Raw genomic sequence first — 18,592 nt, 5'->3', positions numbered from 1 at the left:
GTCTATCTTGTCAAGAACCCTCATGATCTAATTTTTCAATCTGGTCTCCTCTCATTCTTCTAAATTCCTGTGGATAGACAGTCAGCTTCGCTTGTCCAACATTTCCCAATAAAGCAACTCACCCTTTCAGATATCAGTTTCAGAAATGTTCTCTGAACTTCTTCCAATGCAATTACAGCTTTCCTTAAATAAGGAAACCATTACTGTACATAATATTTCTCATGTGGTTTCACAAAACAATCTTAATTTTGTGTTCAATTTCCCACACAGAAACAAAACATTTTGTTAGCTTTACTAATCATGTGTCAGGACACCCAGATCCTTTCTCATCTCAAAGCTTTGCAGTCCCTCACTATTTGGATCATATACATTCTATTTCTATGCTCCTTGCCAAAATACATAATTCTACATTTTCTTGCACAATGTTGGGCATCAATACATGGGAATCAAAGGTTATTGCCATTTGCTGGTACTGTTAAAGGCCCAGAGGACCCTAAAACCCAATAGTAATAGAAATTCACCAAGACAAATGGTTACTTAAACAAAAGTTACTTTTCATTTTCATTAAACATAAAAACAAGATCAAACTTTAACTTACTACTATCAACTTAATCCCCTTCTAATTCTAAGCGCACGTGTATGTAATGTGTATATGTTCAGGAAAGTTTTTTGATTCACAGTCCAATCTCACTTGTCATTCCTCCAAGTTCACAGGTATCAGGCAATTACAGTGCACAGAAATTAACATTTTGAGTTTTCACCAGGCTGAACTCAGAACTCACAACCCGTCTTCAAAATGGGGTTTCAAACAAGCTTCCAAAAGCCACTGCAGAAGTTAGTTCTCTCTCTCTCTCTCTCTCCCCCGCTCTGCTTGCAAAACCACATGACCCCTCTTAGAACTGCAAACAGACAGATTTCTGGCACCGGAATCAGTTTCTGCCTGCCCATCTGTTGCTTTCAAAACAATAATCCATTTACTCCACAGGATCAGTCCTATTAACACTTACTTGTGAAATCTCCACAGGCATTCTTAAAGTTTATGTAAAGTCACCGTGGACATGAAGTCTCCTTCTGCATAGCTCTTGCATTTTAAATGAGATGTCTTTTGTGAAGTGTTACTGTCTTTGTTTGTGGTGATCTACATTAAACCTCCCCACAATCTATCTCTTTTAAAGATATATTTATATAAAATATAATATAACCCATCATAGTACACTTGTGTTTCTCTCCAGGAAGGCTAATATCCTCTTCTTAATTTACCTTCCTACTTATTTTTGAGTCATCACGAATTTCACACTCAATCCAATTTATTCTGATTCATATTAGTTAATTAATTTTCTATTCATGCTAAAATGTTGCCTCCAAAACCAAGCTGTATTCTACAATAATCAATGATTCAGCACCTTTTCAAATGCCTTCGGGAAATTTAGAGTACATTCACTGATTCCCCATCAGACAGCACGTATTACTTCTTCAAACAAAAATTCCAATAAATTGGTCAAATTTGATTCCCCTTTCATAAAATCAATTTGACTTTGTCTGATGAATTGTCTAATGGCCCCACTCTAATCTTTTTAATGCAAGGACTCCCTTCAATTCTCCCAGTTCCACTGTTTCTGTTTGATAGCAAAGTGACTTGAACATGGATAACTTTGAGATGTCTTCCTTCTTCCTGAACCACAGCTTCCCCTCTATTATGGTGGATAGAACTCTTGACTGCATCTCATCCATTTCTGCATCTTCTGGATTCTTTCCCCCTCCTCCTGGACAAAGCATGGATAGAGTTCTCTTGGTCTCTTGAGGAAAGGGTGTAGTTTGGATTTGCTTTTTTTTGGAGTATAGAAGGATGAGGGGTAACCTTTTTTGAGATATTTAATATCCTGAGGGACACATAACAGGGTTAATAGATGTTTTTAGTTGTGAGAGAATCTTGACGTAATTATCATGGACATAATTATAGGATAAGGAGTTGGTCATTTAAAATGAAAGTGTGGAGGAGTATTTTTTTTAAACAGAGGATTAATCGCTGGAATTCTCAACCTTAGGTCAATAGAAAGATTTAAGGTAAAGTTTTTCAAAAGTTAAAGAATTTAGGACTGGGAAACTGGCACAGAGGAGCAGATGAATCCAGTGTAAATCAACCATGGTCATATTGAATGGAAAGGAAGGCTTGAGGGGCCTGATAGTCTACTCTTACTTTCTTCATCCCACCCCACGCACTTCCACATCCTACCTTTGCTGTTTCCACCAGCGACCACAAAATCCCATCATTAAGCAGATCCCCAACATTCCCTTTAAAAATGTTCCCTTTCCAACTTCTTTCATCCCACCAACCCACTTTTACATTCACATGCATCTGCAGGCAATGTTTTCACCTCTGCCTCCCGCCCACCATCTCGGGACCTAATCATGCTTCCTGATTCACTGCTTTAGAAAGATTGTGTGACCCCTTTTCCGATCTGTATTTAGCGCATAGGGACATGGCTGAGATGCGGCTTGCCTCTCTGTTGCTCTCACATTCTGACCTATATATCTGTAAACACCTCCAGTGCTACAATAACGAAGCTCAACATCAGCTGGACATGCCTTGTCTTTCTGACCCAGTGTAGAATTCTACAACTTCAGGAAACACATGGTTCTCTCCCCGGGTCGGCGGAACCCCTCCCCGGGTCGGCGGAACCCCTCCCCGGGTCGGCGGAACCCCTCCCCGGGTCGGCGGAACCCCTCCCCGGGTCGGCGGAACCCCTCCCCGGGTCGGCGGAACCCCTCCCCGGGTCGGCGGAACCCCTCCCCGGGTCGGCGGAACCCCTCCCCGGGTCGGCGGAACCCCTCCCCGGGTCGGCGGAACCCCTCCCCGGGTCGGCGGAACCCCTCCCCGGGTCGGCGGAACCCCTCCCCGGGTCGGCGGAACCCCTCCCCGGGTCGGCGGAACCCCTCCCCGGGTCGGCGGAACCCCTCCCCGGGTCGGCGGAACCCCTCCCCGGGTCGGCGGAACCCCTCCCCGGGTCGGCGGAACCCCTCCCCGGGTCGGCGGAACCCCTCCCCGGGTCGGCGGAACCCCTCCCCGGGTCGGCGGAACCCCTCCCCGGGTCGGCGGAACCCCTCCCCGGGTCGGCGGAACCCCTCCCCGGGTCGGCGGAACCCCTCCCCGGGTCGGCGGAACCCCTCCCCGGGTCGGCGGAACCCCTCCCCGGGTCGGCGGAACCCCTCCCCGGGTCGGCGGAACCCCTCCCCGGGTCGGCGGAACCCCTCCCCGGGTCGGCGGAACCCCTCCCCGGGTCGGCGGAACCCCTCCCCGGGTCGGCGGAACCCCTCCCCGGGTCGGCGGAACCCCTCCCCGGTACCGTGGAAACTCTCCCCGGGTCCGACACTCCGACACCCCCCCCCCCCAGCTGAAAGCAGAGGCACCGGGGGCTCTATCACTGGGGAAACAGATGCTAGGATCTGCTTGATGAAAAAAGGCGTCCCGAGTCCCCGAGGCAGTGGACGCTGCCTGCCCCGCATCTCGTTGTTCGCTGGGGCTGCTCGCTCTGTCACGGTTGGAATTGGCGACTTCTGTGCGACCCCCGGGCTGAGTGATTGACACCCGCCTGGAGGGAGCTGCGCCTTTAAGAGGATCTGCCCCTTGATTGGTTGATCCACACTTTGTCAAGATGGCGGCGGTGCGGGGAGCTGGCGGGATGTAGGATGCGGCTCCTGGCCGGGTCGAAGCGGTTGTTAATGTGCAATTGAGTTGCTCCGCGAGCAAATGTGGTTCAAACGAATTGAACTATGCTTCTCGTTGCTCTTTATCGCCTCTTATTTTACCAATAAGGTGAGAGGGATGGAAACGGCAACGAGCTGGTGTGGTGCCGAATTGGTCAACAAGAGGTGGGGGCGGGACGAGGCTGTTCCTCTCCACCCCTCATCTCTGAGCCATAAAACCATTAATGTCAGTTTGCAATGCATCATTGACTGAGTCTCGATAGCTCTCCGGGATAGAGCTGATACTCTGAGCGAAGGCTCAGAATGGCTTGCTCTGTATTAAACTGCAGCACCTGGGTAGCCCACCTGGGATGCAGGTGTGATTACTGGGGCAAAGGTTTTGGAAGCACCTTTCAAATTGCAGGGGGATCCAACCCATTAATTTGCCATTTAAGGGGGACCCTGCCTGTTATGTCATCGGAGGGCTTAAATAAACACTCAGAGAAGTTTGTACGTTTACAGCACAAACCTTTACAACATCTCAGGCTGCCAGTCTTGTATGAATACACTGTTGCACTGAGCGTGCTCACGACTCAAGTGTGATCTTTCAGTCTTGCAGTGTTCATGCTCCAGCATAAAATAGTCCCAAGTTTCCACTATATATAACATCCCTCCTTCTTTAAAATAATGTCTAAAAATTAAAAGATAACATTTAAATATCTTAAAAATAAATTGTTACTGCTTCATTACCTGCACTTGCCATTAAGAATTAAATATTCTAATGATACAATTGCAGTTCTGTATTCTTCTCAGTGGAATCGCACTGGTGGTAGGATGTTGCTCTTCCACCTCGTAGACCTTGTGTCTGTTTGCTTTGGTGGTATTAGTATGGTTGTGGGTGGTGGTGGTGTTGTTATTCTGTTGCTTGCTGTTTAGTTGTTACGGTGTTGTTGATTGGGGTTTCTACTTGTATTCCTTCACAAGTTGTTGGATTTTTAGAAGCTGCTGGTGCTTCTCATGCTTTCCGTGTCAGATCTGGGGTTGGACGAATGTGGATCCTGTTTCATTTCAGCTGCCTACCAGATTCTGTCTCAATGATGTATGTATGACCTTGGTGTCTCAGCTTCTCTAACAATCGTTGCTGGACTCCAGGTTTTTATTACTGACTCTTGAACATGCACATGCTGCCCTCTGAAGAGTTCTAGTAGTGTTTGTGCATTTTTATTATAAGGTTGACGACTTTCCTCTTGTATGTTAGTCAACTTTCTTCTTGTTTCCTCTTGGTCGTCTGGTGGATGGATTTTGCTTGGCAGGTTATCTTGTACTTTCTGCCATTCAGAAGCTCTGCCGGGGATTTCATGTCGGCCCTCAAAAGCGTGGCTCGCAGTGACAAGGGCGAGATAGGGATTTTCCTTTGTCTCTCGACACTTTGTGAGAGTGCGTTTAATTGTCTGTACATACCTCTCAATGAATCCATGGCCTTTGGGGTAATGTAGTGGTGAAGTAGTGATGGTGAACCCATATTCTGCAGCTATTTCTCTGAATTCAAGCAATGTGAATTGGGTCCCATTGTCACACATCACTTGTTCGGGTATCTCCTGTTCTTTGAAGAGCGCACGTGCTACAGCAGTGATGGTCAATGCTTTCAGGTCCTTCACTTTCCTGATGAAGGGGAATTTGGAGTAGTAGCAGGACACAATCAGATACGATTCTTGGTTTTCTGTGAATAGGTTTGCTCCCACTGTGTGCCATGGCCCGGTGGGTATTTCCGCAGGTTACATCTCTTTTTGTTGTGTATTTCTGGCATACCATGTAGCCACCATGTTTTCGATGTTCTTGTACATGCCTGTCCAGTAAACTGCTGACTTTGCTCTAAGTTTGCATTTCTCTATTCCCATGTGGCCTTGGTGTATTTTCTGGAGAATTTATTTTTTCATTGACTCTGGTATTATCAGCCGAGACCCTGTCAGTAGTACACCATTCTCCAGGGATATGTCGTCCTTGACAGACCAATACTGACGTATTGTAGGCTGTACCTGTTTTATCCTTTCTGGCCATCCCTGTATCACCTGTTGGGAGAGCAACTGCAGCTCTTCATCCTTTACTATTTCTTCTTTAATCTGGTTTAGTTTGTTATTGGTTACCCTGACGAGGTGATGTATCTTGATTTCCATATCTTGCACTTCGTATTTTTCATTTGGGGAAAGATGTGACAAAGCATCAGCAAGCACCATTTACTTCCCTGGCCTATACTTTAAGGCAAAGTCATAACATTGGAGCTGGAGGAAAAGCCTCTGTAGTCTGGGTGGTGCCTTGCTTAGGTTCTTTTTCTGGATGTGTTCCAGTGGGTGATGATCACTCTCTATCACAAACTGTCTCCCATAGAGGAATTTGTGGAACTTTTCGCATCCATATACGACTGCCAACAGCTCTCTTTCAATATTGGCATATTGGGTCTCTGCCGTTGTCAAGGCTTTTGAGGCAAAGGTTATTGGTTTTCCTTCCTGCACCAATGCTGCCCCGAGGCCTCTGATGGAAACATCTACTTGTAAAGTGACAGTTTTTTTTCCTGTCATAATATCTCAGTTCTACTTCTCTGCAGAACACTTCCTTAAGCTTGTCAAAATCTTGCTTATTTGATGGTGACCACTGAAACTCCACATCCTCTTTCAGCAACTCTCTGAGGTTGGCTGTGTGGTCTGACATGTGTGGGATGAAGGAACTCGTATATTGGACCAGGCCGAGGAAGCTTCTTAGTTCCTTTATGTCCTTTGGATGTTCCATTTCAGCAATGGCTGTTACCTTCTCTGGGCTTGGCCTGACCCCTTCAGGTGTGTCCACCATTCCGAAGAACTGGCACTCCTCCACCTTGATGATGCATTTGTTTGCATTGAGTTTGATGCCGGCCCCTCTTGTTCTCTCCACGGCCTCATGTAGGTGGAGATCGTGGGTTTTCCCATCTCTGCCAAAAATCTGGATGACATCTGCGATGCCAACAGCGCCCTTGCATCCCCTGTAGGTCTCATCTATCTTTTGCTGGAAGATGTCTTGGCTCACTTTTAGGCCAAATGGTAGGCGCAGAAACTTGTACTGGCCGAATGGAGTGTTGAAAGTTGTTAGCAGTGTCCATTCTTCATCCAGCTTCACATTCCAATACCCATTTTTGGCATTTAGCTTACTGAAGATTTTGGATCCTGCTAGTTCAGAAGTGATGTCCTCCAGCATTGATATTGGATAGTTCCCTCTTTTGATTGCTTGGTTTAGGACTTTGGGGTCCAGACATATTCTTAGGTGGCCATTCGGTTTTTCTTTTACTACTATCGAATTTACCGAGTCAGTTGTCTCGACTACTTTTGCTATTACTCGTTTTTCTTCCAGCTCCTGCTTTAGCTTTTGTTTCAGCTCTATTGCCACCTTCCGTGGAGCATGGATTATTGGTTTGTATTTTGGGTCTATAGTAATGTGGTATTCAAAGTTCCCAAAGCACCCGACTGTGCCATCAAAGCATTCAGTGTACATGTCCATGAGCTCGGCCTTATTTGTGATCGGAGGCCGTTGCTCAAGCAGGGTGTCGCTATTGATCCTCTTGGACATTTTCTTCTCCCTGAACTCATTGTTTACAGAGATTAGCTGTAATTTTTGACAACTATTCAGGCCTAGGATTGCTGGTCTGTCGGCGTCAACCACAAAGAATGTGCATATGATGCTCTTTCCTTTATGTTTGCCTTTTATTTGGACTTTTCCTCATTGTTTAATCACTGGGCCACCATAGGCTGTGAGTGTGACATTTGCAGCTTCTAGTGTGCCTTCCTCCATTCTTTATGTACTCGGGGAACATTTGGCGGTACAGTCTAAGCGGCAGGATGTTGCTTTTTGATCTAGTATCCAACTTTATTTTCAAGTTGAATGTTGCTGGTTTGTTTCTGATCTTTCTTTTAACTTGGATCGTGGTGTGCAATTCATTTTTTCCTTTCTTTTTCTTTGACATCTCATGAAGGAGTATTGTTTCAATGCTGAGTGTCAGTGAGTCGGAGTCACTGCTGTCACTTCCCTTGACGTGGTGTACTTTCCTTCTGTATTCTTGGTTTTTCTCTCTTTTAATGTCAGACCTACACATCTTTTTCCAGTGATTGACTTTCCCACAGGTCCTGCACTTTGAACCATATGCAGGGTATTTCTTGCAGTCATCGAATGGGTGTATTCTGCCGCACCTCCTGAAGTTCTCGGATGTCTGCAATTTTTCTCTGCGTGCGCTTTATGGCATCGACCCTTCTATCTCTGTGCTGCATGCTGGCCTGCATGGAGAGGGATTGCATTTGCCTCCTAGTGACCTTGAAGGCCCAAGCTGCGTCTATGGCATCTGCTAGTTTCAAGCTGTCTTTTCCTATGAGAGCTTTCTGCCCTTCAGGATGAGCGCTTCCCCAGATTAGTTGGTCGACTCTTCTCTCCTCGATTTCTTTGAACTTGCATTTTGCAGCCATGTTCTTTAGCCTTGTGAGGAAATTATCTACTGACTCATCAGGCTCTTGTTTTAATCCCTGGAACTCGTATCGCTTTATTCTGTGGTTGGATTTCGGTTCCAGATGAGAGGAAATTTTTTCTAATATCTTTTCTGGGTTATTTTCTTCCTCTTCACCCAGCTCCCAGCTATTAAACAGGTCTAGTCCTCGCTCACCCATCCAAAGAAGGATGTAACTAGCCTTTTCCTCTGGTGTGGTTCCCTTGGGGAGACTTTTGAATGTCAGGTTGCACTTCTGTTTGAACTTTTTAAAAGCCCCTATGATGTCGTCAGCTTCCCTGTCCATGACTGGGTGTAATGCTGCTGCAGCCATTTTCTTCTCCAGCACTGGTAGTCAGGTAATGGTGATTTTTCTTTGTTTCCTTCTCTCCATTTTTATTTTGGTTTATAGGGATTTTTTTTTCCCATATGATGTGGGTTTCTGTCAATCCCACTGCTGCCACCATGTTATGTCCTCGGTGGTACCATCAGAAGTCTTAATAAAAACTCAAAGAAGCTTGTAAATTTACAGCACAAACCTTTACTACATCTCAGGCTGCCAGTCATGTATGAATACACTGTTGCACTGAGCATGCTCATGACTCAAGTGTGATGCAGCTCTTACAGTCTTGCAGTGTTCATGCTCCAGCATAAAATAGTCCCAAGTTTCCACTATATATAACACTGCCTCTGCAATGATGCATCATGTACTCACCAGAAGTACCGCCAGATGTTTGGATACTGGCTGCCCGGTGACGCACACACGCAAACGCTGAGGTCAGCTGAATAAGCGGGTTGGCCATTTTCGTCTTCAAATTGCCTGTGGACATGACCTAGGCAAATTTAACTAGGTTCCCTGACTATCTTTGAGGTAAGTCAGAGATCCAGTTGGCAGTTTGAAATGGCCTACTCCTAACTGCTGTGTAACTGGGTTGCTAACCAGGCAATTTGCCCAGTTAACCCCATTTTATACGGCAGTTTGAAAGAGCCTATCATTTAGTCTACCCAGGCAGCAGATTTTCAGCATCTGCATTTAAAAAAACACGTGTAAGCACTCAGAATTTTTTTGAGTTTCATTGATATAATCTTGCATTCTTCTGAATTGAAGAGGAAAGTCAAATCTGCTTAACCTTTCTTTTGATGACATACCTGCAATCTTAGGAACTAACATGTGAATCTTAAGTTTACTCCTTCTATAACAAATGTAATCAAAGGTTACTATGGAATATAGGTGCTTGTTGGAGGCAAGTGACTAGTAGATTTCTGCAGAGATCTGTTCCAGGATCCCTGCTCTTTATGATTTTTATTAATGATCTGGAAGTAGAAAGAGAGGGATGGGTTAATAAGTTTGTGGATGATATGAAGGTTGGAGGTGTTGATTCTGTTAAAGCTTGACGTAGGTTACAACAGGATATAGACTGGATGCAGAGTTGGGTTGAAGAGTAGCAGATAGCTCAATTTGGATAAGAGTGAGATGATGCATTTTGGAAGGTCAAACTTGAAGGCAGAGTACATAGTTAATGGTTGGATACTTAACAGCGTGGAAGAACAGGGGGACCTTGGGGTCCAAATCCATAGGTGTCAAGGTTGCTGCACAGGTTGATAGGAGAGTTGAGAAGGCCTATGGTATGCTGGGCTTCATTAGTCAGTGGAGTGAGTTCAGGAGTCATGTGGTAATGTTGCAGATCTATATATCTCTGGTGAGACCACACTTGGAATATTGTGTTCAGTTCTGGTCACTTCATTATAGGGAGGATGTGGAAGCTATGAAGAGGGTGCAGCGGAGATTTACTAGTATGTTGCCTGGACTGAAAATGATCTTATGAGGCAAGGTTAGAAGGTTAGCAGAGCTAGGGCTTTTTCTCTTTGGAGCAAAGAAGGATGGGAGGAGACTTAATAGATGTCTATAAAATTACAAAAGGGATAGATATGATAGACAGCCAGCATCTTTTTCCCAGGGTGGAAGTAGCAAATACCAGAGGATATCTGTATAAAGTAAAGGGAGGAAAATTAATGAGACATCAGGGGTAAGTTTTTTTTTAAACCCAGAGTTGTGGGTGCCTGGAATCCCTTGCCAGGGATGGTGGTGGGGAGTGAAACATTAGGGCATTTAAGAGACCCCTGGGCACATGGATGAAAGAAAAATAGAGAGTTGAGAGGTAGAAAGTGTTTAATTTTTTGAGGGGTTGGTATATATCGGTAAGCAAAACATTGGGCTGAAGGGCCTGTAATGTGCTATAATATTCTATGTTAACATATTAGATGAATAGATGATTGAAAGACTAATAAAAATAAGATAAACTGGATTGAGTGGAATATTTGTTGATCACTCAAAAACAAGTAGGAAAGTAAATTTCCTGGATAGAAATGCGTCTTCTAGCAAATGGCAATAACCTTTGATTCTCAAGTGTTCATGCCCAAAATTTTACACACTGCCTCAAAAGTGGTCTTATCAAGTCATGCTCCAATTGTGGTAAGGTATACTTGCCCTTGTAACTAACACCTTTTGCAATATCGGCTAAAATATCATGTCTTCCTTATTGATTGTTGCACCTGTGTGTAAGCTTTCAGTGATTTGTGTACAAGGACTGTGTTTGAACATTATTTCCAAATCTCTCCCCTGTTTAAAAACTACTCAGTATTTCTGTTGGTTTTTCTGTGGAAGTGAATAACCGTACATTTTTCCACATAGTTCTCATTTGCAAATTTGTTTGCACTTACTTTTTAATATCTTTATTCTCCAAAAGCCCCTTTTATTACTCATTACTCAAATTCCTACCTATTTTTGGTAATCAGCAAACTTCAATATGTTACATTTTGTCTCCTCAATGAAATAGTTAATAGAGATATTGAAAAGCAGGGATCCAAGAACTAATCTCTGACTTGGAGTACTGCATAGCCTGCCAGCATGAGAAGATCTATCTAATCCTTTGTTTATCTATTAATCAATTCTTCATCTGGTATGTTAACTTGCATTCCATGTGCACCAGTCAGGTGAAAATCCAAAAACAGCACGTCTCATTTATTCGACGAGATTTATACTCATAATTCATAGATTGAGATTGTTGATCATTAGGTCCTTGGGATTTATCAGGCTTATTGATTCCTCAACTAATACTAATTTGTATTATTCCCTTAAACTCACTTCATTCTTGGTTCCTAAATATTTGAGCAAAGTTATCTATATATAAAAAAATAAAGTATAATTATCCTACCCTCTCATTGAAATTTTTTTCTTTCTTTTTCCATAAATGGTACACATTTGTTTTACTCGTCTTTTTTAAAAAAAAATTACCTGTGGAACCTTGTCGTGTTTGTTTTTGTTTATGGACAACTTGTATTCTATTATTTATTCCTCAGCATTTACTGAAATCTAAACCACCAGAAATCCTCATGTTTATTTCCTTTTCTGACACTTTACATGCCTTTTCCTTGAATTTAATACGACCATTCATTTCTCTTATAATTAATGGTTAGGCCACATTTCCTATTGTGTCCTTGTGACTCAGATGAATGTGTATTCCTTTAAATGCTAGCTATTTTGTATCTTTTAGTATAGCTTACCAAACTGCCTCTCGTACACACATAGTTTCCCATGATTAGATAACCATAGTTTTTGATTGTACTGCATCACTTTCAAAATTAATATAAAATTCTGGCTCATTAATTCTTTTGCAAAACATTTAATCCTTGTTTGATGTACATTAACAAATTTAAAATAACCTGTTTTTTAGTCCGTTTCTCAACATGTTGATCTAGAATTCCACCTGCAGTAGGTCCCAGGATAACTGCAGTGTGATCTAGAGTATCCTAGCTTGTGTCCCAGTTCATCTTGGACAGGGGTCTTGGTTGAGGATATTGTGCTTCCATTCCATTTTAATTCTCTGAAGTCTGGGGTGAGTGAGACCAATGTGGAACAGGCAAACTCTACCACTTTTCCAATGATTAAAAAGCACAATTTCCTTAAATTTCACCTGTTGTCCACTTTTAACTGCAAAAAAAATCCTTAAAAACTGTTTGGGTCTGGGCTCCTGCAAAGTTCCTTAACATTTTTTCCAAGATAAAGGTGCGATTAAAGATGCTGAAAATTAGATAATTAAAAATGGATTTGCAAATTCATAAAAAGGTCCAACTTGTACTTTTCAAGGTCCTCAGGCATATTTACAACCAATTTCATGACTGTTCTAATCTAGCCGCCTTCAAACAGCCAAGTTTAATAAACAGCAAAGTCTAATTAATGTCTTTATGATTTGTTTAAATGATGTTGATTAAGTGCTAAATATTTACCTTGACATCGGTGATAGCTAAAATATTTTCAAGAGAAATTTGATAATCCAGAATTTAATTGTTAGGAAACTCCACTTATTAATATGGAGACCATGGTCTGAAGTGTGTGCCAGTTATGTGGCTATGATTGTTAATGGAAACCAAGGTCAGTTTGCTTTTGAAACTGAGATCTGCATCGATTATGCATTTCAGCTTGATAATGATGGTTTTGACAGGTTTAAACCTGTAGAGTTCTCTTTCTCTCTCCCTTTAAACTCAGCAGGTTCATTGGGAATTTTTATTGTATCACTATGTAATGGAGGGAAAAAAAAGTGAAGTAAAGTAGTATTGGGGCACTATTTCTCAACCTGTGAACCACAGGTGTTGAGGTAACATTTTGTGGTCTGGAAAATCACCCAGTATAATGTAACAAGACTTTTTCTGTACATCCACGTGAGATGACAGACAGGATCTTGAAATAAACCTAAATTTGAATCTTCTGACTGTAATGGATTGAAGTGTAAACCTATATTTTTGTACTCAATTTCTGGAGCGAGTTTTGAACCCCCTTCTTGACTTAGGAGTGTGGCTAGCATTCAAAGCTGAAAAATGTGACATAATTTCTAAATAAAAAATTAAAAACATTGGATGAAGTATTTGAAAATCATTTGTTGTCCGGTGAAAATCTTGAGGTTAATTTCTAAAAGCAGGATGTTACATATGTTGGAAATGTAACTCCTGTACTGAATTAAGGGAAGGTAATGCAATTGTTTCAGTTGAGAAAACTGGCCATTTTGGATGCTGGAGCTTCAACATTCACCAATTTAAAAATTTGTAATTGGTATTAATATAAATCTCAAGCATTTAATCACCACCTTCTTTTTCAGTATGTCCTTTCAATATTGAAGTTTACCTATCCGACACTTTTTCAAGGGTATGTATTTTTGAAGAGTAATATTAAACTTTTGAGCAAGTTCATGGTTTGTGTGAAATGTAACATCTACTCTACCTCCTTTCTTTTTACAGATGGCAAACAATTGTGGGAACTTTATTGCTTCAGATAGTCTGGAAGCTAGGTTGGCTGGAGCTAAGAAGCAGTTTTCTGTGGTATGGAGACGACGTTCATTTCCTCTATAACACATATTGCAATTAAGTTTTCAATGCCTAGAATTACTGAGTTAAGCTTAATCACAATTGAGATTTATACAGAAACATCCCAACTCCTGACAAATTGTTAGGTCACATCAAACCATTTTCAAGAAAGTGGTCCAAGATCACTCGTTTGGCAAAACTTGGGTTGCTCATGGTCGGCAGGTGTGAATAATCTGATAGAAACTGACATCTTGAAGACAAATTGAAAATACTTCTAGCGTCGGCCAAGAGAAATTCAGGATGTTATTAGCAACCCACCTGTTTTTGGAAGATCAACTGAAGATAAATTTCTGCTCACATGAAGAAAATGAGGACATTTGCAGCATCTTTGCCCTAGTGAATATAGAAACATGATTGACAGAAAGGAACATTGTTAATTGGGCAACAGTAAATACAAAAAGTCTCAATACATTTCAGCAATAATATTTGACTTTTTGTGTTAATCATGTCATTTAAATTTTCATAGGTCTGCCAAGATTTCCTGGTTGCCTGGTGCATTGCTATTTGTTGGTAGCATCTACGCGGGTTCCCGAGCATTATCTAAACTGGTAAGGATGTTTCTTTTCTTTAGGAAGGGTAGGGCATGGATGCAAGTTACTGATATTTAAGTATATTTTGTAGCAGAATATTTAATCGTACATATGTAACATTAGTTTAAAAGATAATGCAAGAGCTATTTGCTTTATTTGTCTGCCCACGACTTTAAAGTGCATAATTATTAAAGTGATAATTATCAATCTAAAGAATTTGTCATTAACATTTATATCAGCATCAATTTCACTGAATCCATCATAGCCAGGTCTTGCCTTTCTCCCATGACACCGAAGGGAAGAGATTTGGAGCAAACCTACATCTTAAAAGTTCTCTGATTATCGTTTGGCTTTCACCCACAAACATCTTTGTTCATCCTGTAAATTTATGCTAAAATTTTACCCTGACATATTCTATCAGTGAATGAAAAGTTTTGTCATTTCCTTATTGCCAAAATTAGTTCTATTCATGTGGTCATTAATTTGATTCTCTTTGGTTCTGTAAATATGATGATTTATGCAGCTGGTCTTCTGTCATTTTTCCATACCTGTGGATAATTAAGGAGAACTTCAGCTAAATGTAACACAATTGCTGTATTGGCAATGACTAAGGTAGAGCAGAGGTGTTAAATGGGAGTGTTCAAAATCCCATGGAATGAACATTGATCAAGCATGTGAAAGATGATTTAGAAAGGCTTGAGCTTGGGAAGAACAATGAGTATCTTGTGGGTGGAGGGTATGACAGTATTTTCTCCCAGTAGATTAGAGAGTGGGAAGTGGCAGATTTTGCTTTTTTCCTTGATTATAACGTTAACAATGAGCTTCCCACAAATTTGATGTCAATTATGTTCGTATAAGTGGTCCATCTTCATAAAATTTCTTCCTTTGGGTTAACACACTCAGCCTATTTTGTTTACCCATCCCTATTCACTTACAGTAAAAACAATACTGGAGAAACTCAGTAAATCAAGCAGTGTTCTTTATATAGCAAAGGTAAAAATACATAACTGATGTTTCGGGCTTGAGCCCTTCATCAAGGTATGGAGAAATGGGGGAGAGGGTTGGTCACAAAGGCAGGAGGTGATAGGTGGAGAAGGGAGGGAGGAAGGATATCTCAGCAACAAAGCAATTCTGGAGGAAGTTGGAGACGGAGACAAATACCTTCCAGCTATGGCAGGGATTGCGGACCATTGCATCCGACAAAGCAAGGGCGCATGCCATAAATGGCTAGGTTGCTTTCCTACCTGACGAGCTGAACACATTCTGTGCCTGCTTTGAGTAGAACTCAACGGTGCCTACGAGAAACCCTTCAAAGGCTGAGGACCCTGTGATATCTGTTACCAAGGCCAACATCTGAACATTATTTAAAAGAGTGAACCCATGTAAGGTGTCAGGCCCTGATAGCGTACCTGGCAAGGTATTAAAAATCTTTGTCAACCAACTAGCAGGAGTTTTTATGGACATTTTCCACCTCCCACTGCTGCAGTCAGAGGTATCCACCTGCTTCAAAAGGGCATCAATCAACCTGGTGTCCAAGAAGAGCTGAGTGAGCTGCCTCAATGACTATCACCCTGTAGCTCTAACATCTACTGTGATGAAATGCTTTGAGAGGTTGGTCATGGCCAGAATTAACATGTACCTAAGTAAAGGACTGAATCCACTGCATTTGCCTACCATCACAATCATTCCACAGCAGTCGCAATATCACTGGCTCTCCACTCAGCTCTGGAACACCTAGACAAAAACAACTTATACATATGGCTGCTGTTCAAAGGCTAGAGCTCAGCTTTGAACACCATTATTCCCTCGGTGCTGGTCAACAAGCTCCATACCCTGTACTCTGCATCACCCTCTGCAGCTGATCGAAATGGAAACAACATCTCCTCACTGACAATCAACACAGGCGCACCTCAAGAATGCATGTTTAGCCCATTGCTCTTCTCATTATACACCCATGACTGTGTAGGTAGGCACAATTCAAATGCTGTCTATAAATTTGCCAATGACTCTACGGTTGTCAGCAGAATTACAGAAGGTAATGACGAAGTGTACAGGAGGGAAATCAATCCGCTAATTGAGTGGAGTCACAACAACAGCTTTGCACTCAACGTTAGCAAGGAGATTGTCAGGAAAAAGGTATAGGAGCCTCGAAATGAGCTTTCAGAGGTACAGAGACAGCTTCTTCCACTCTACCAGATTCCTGAATGAACAATGAACTTTAGACACAACCTTACTTTGTCTTTTCTTGCACTATTTTTATTTATTTTGTAAGGTGATGTAGCGGCGGCTACACTGCTCCTGCAATAACGCACACAACCAGATGGGTTGAGCTCAGTGAGCAGACTAGTTTATTGCAGGCTGCTGGGCTGCACTTGTACTCCCAGCCTGGACCTGGCTGAGAATCGCGCTGGAGGGCACTGACGTCACCTGGGCGTCATGTGGTCCCCCAGCGTGGGTTTCCGAGCCCCATGCTGGAAAGAAGGGAAACCCCTGATGGCGCCATTTTGGCCGGCTGCCCCGCCGCGTGGCTTACAAGCGGGGCTGGTTCGCCTGCCTTGTGGTGAGGCACCACAGTGGTTTATATAAATGTTTGCACTGGGCTGCTGCCATAAAACAACAAATTTCGTGACCTATTCACGATAATAGTTATGATTCTAATGGGGTAGCCCGATGAGGTGACATATCTACAATTTTTCCATAGCTGTTCAAAATCATGAACTACTTCAAATACATAACGCTAGTCCGTATAGATATTAGCAGAGAGATGCTGGGTGAGGATGCAAGGTCATCGGGCCTAAACGTTCAGGTGGAAGGGCAAAGGCTTCAACAAGTTCAAATGGTGATCCAATGGCATAACTGGCTAGAAGAATATTATCTGTGGGATGACATAGTGAACTGTCAACGTAGTATATGTTAGGTCTGCTTTGTTCATGAATGAGTGAGACAAACACCAGGCTGAGTCGAAATCAGGGTTCTTTGTTCTTTATTACCGGATTGTAACACATGCGACCAACCAGGTTAGTCGGAGAATGCATTCTGCCGTTATCAGCAAAATGGTGATTTTTTATACCCTTGGATATGTGCTTAGAACATCATCATATCATTACTTGTCCAATGACTAAAACTGTTGCTATCCTTTCCCTGCTAGCTTCCTGCCTCTCAATCCATCAATGTCTCTCTTATCTTGTAAGTACAAGGATGCATTCACATCTTGTTACTGCCCCATACATTCCCATCTCATGATGTTTTACCTAACAGGAGTACAAGGACACCTCCCCTTCTTGTTACAGCCTTGTACAGGGTAACTCCCTACACATTCCCATCTCATGATGTTTTACCTTACATATACCAGATTTGCATTTTACAAAGAGAAGTCTGACAGGGGAGATAATGGCTGTAACGAGAGTGGTGCAGTCTTGTTCAACATCTCCAATTCCCTCCTCAGTTGGTTCTGTTAGGAATGTGGCAGGACAATAGGAAAGGTCATTTTCACTATTGTTGCTGTAGTTGCCACAGCTCATAAGCAGGCAGGCATAAAATTTCATCCACAAGCTTCTGCAAGGGGGTATAGCTCAGTGGAAGAGCATTTGACTGCACAAGCTTCTGCAGGACTGCTTTGAATTAGTGGACAGGACTATATTGAAGGATTCTTCTTAAGATTTGAATGAATGTGTCGCATTTATCACTGACCTCATCAGGACCTGTGTTGATGAGTGTTGATATATTGAGAAGACCCTAACAAAAAGCTGTAGATGAACCAAAGGGTTTACAGCCTGCTGATGGCTAGATCGATGATGTTCAATTCTAGTGACCCAGAACTCTATAGGAAGACCAGATATGACCTACAGAAGGCTATCTTAACAGCAAAGAAGCAATTCCAAGGGAAGTTAGAAACAGAATCAGATTAACTCCAGCTTGTAGGCTGGTAGGCCATTAAATTCTACAAGGCGAAACCTAACATCGTAAGTTGATGTGGTGCTTCACTCCATGATGAGCTGAACACCTTTTACATTTGCTTTAAAAGGAGAATTCAACTGTACCTGTGAGAATCCCTGCAAAAGCTGATGATCCCTGTGATAAGAAAATAAAAACAAAAGATCAAGTCCCCAGGGGTGGCCTTGATTGGCCTCAAGCTGCTGTGGGAAAGGAGGGAAGAAAGAGCTGGGGCAGGAGCTCTGATCTTTGAATCCTCTGGCTGCATGGGAGAGGTGCTGGAGGACTGGAGAATGGCAAATGCAGTCGGCTTGTTTGAAGATCAAGGGGAGATTCTGCTTCACAGGCGTCAGAATGTCTTTGAACCCTTGCAAGGCATCAGATCCTGATGGCATACCTGGCAGGCTACTGAAAATCTGCGCCAACCAACTAGCTGGAGAGTTCATGGACATCTTAAGTCTCTGACTGCTACAGACGGTGTTTCTCACCTGCTTCAAAAGGGCATCGATCATACTGGTTGGTGCCCAGG

At 42.6% G+C, this 18,592-nt stretch overlaps 1 protein-coding gene across 3 annotated transcripts in view; it reads left to right on the top strand.

The window, feature by feature from the left end:
* The first annotated feature begins 3,474 nt into the window (after positions 1–3,474).
* LOC138755571 (UDP-N-acetylglucosamine transporter TMEM241 homolog) overlaps positions 3,475–18,592 on the top strand; it is a 198,088-nt gene continuing 182,970 nt past the window's right edge. For all 3 annotated transcript variants that reach the window (XR_011352398.1, XM_069921795.1, XM_069921793.1), the window contains exons 1-4: positions 3,475–3,814; positions 13,336–13,382; positions 13,475–13,555; positions 14,067–14,148. Coding sequence is in view for 2 of the 3 variants with exons in the window: in XM_069921795.1 (XP_069777896.1) it covers positions 3,749–3,814; positions 13,336–13,382; positions 13,475–13,555; positions 14,067–14,148 (276 nt within the window). In the remaining variant the exon portion in view is untranslated. The remainder of the gene's footprint in view (positions 3,815–13,335; positions 13,383–13,474; positions 13,556–14,066; positions 14,149–18,592) is intronic.

Source organism: Narcine bancroftii, chromosome 2, assembly GCF_036971445.1.
Source record: "Narcine bancroftii isolate sNarBan1 chromosome 2, sNarBan1.hap1, whole genome shotgun sequence".
NCBI lineage: Eukaryota > Metazoa > Chordata > Chondrichthyes > Torpediniformes > Narcinidae > Narcine > Narcine bancroftii.
The sequence above is the reverse complement of the archived record's forward strand: the minus strand, read 5'-3'. Positions and strand labels throughout refer to the sequence as shown.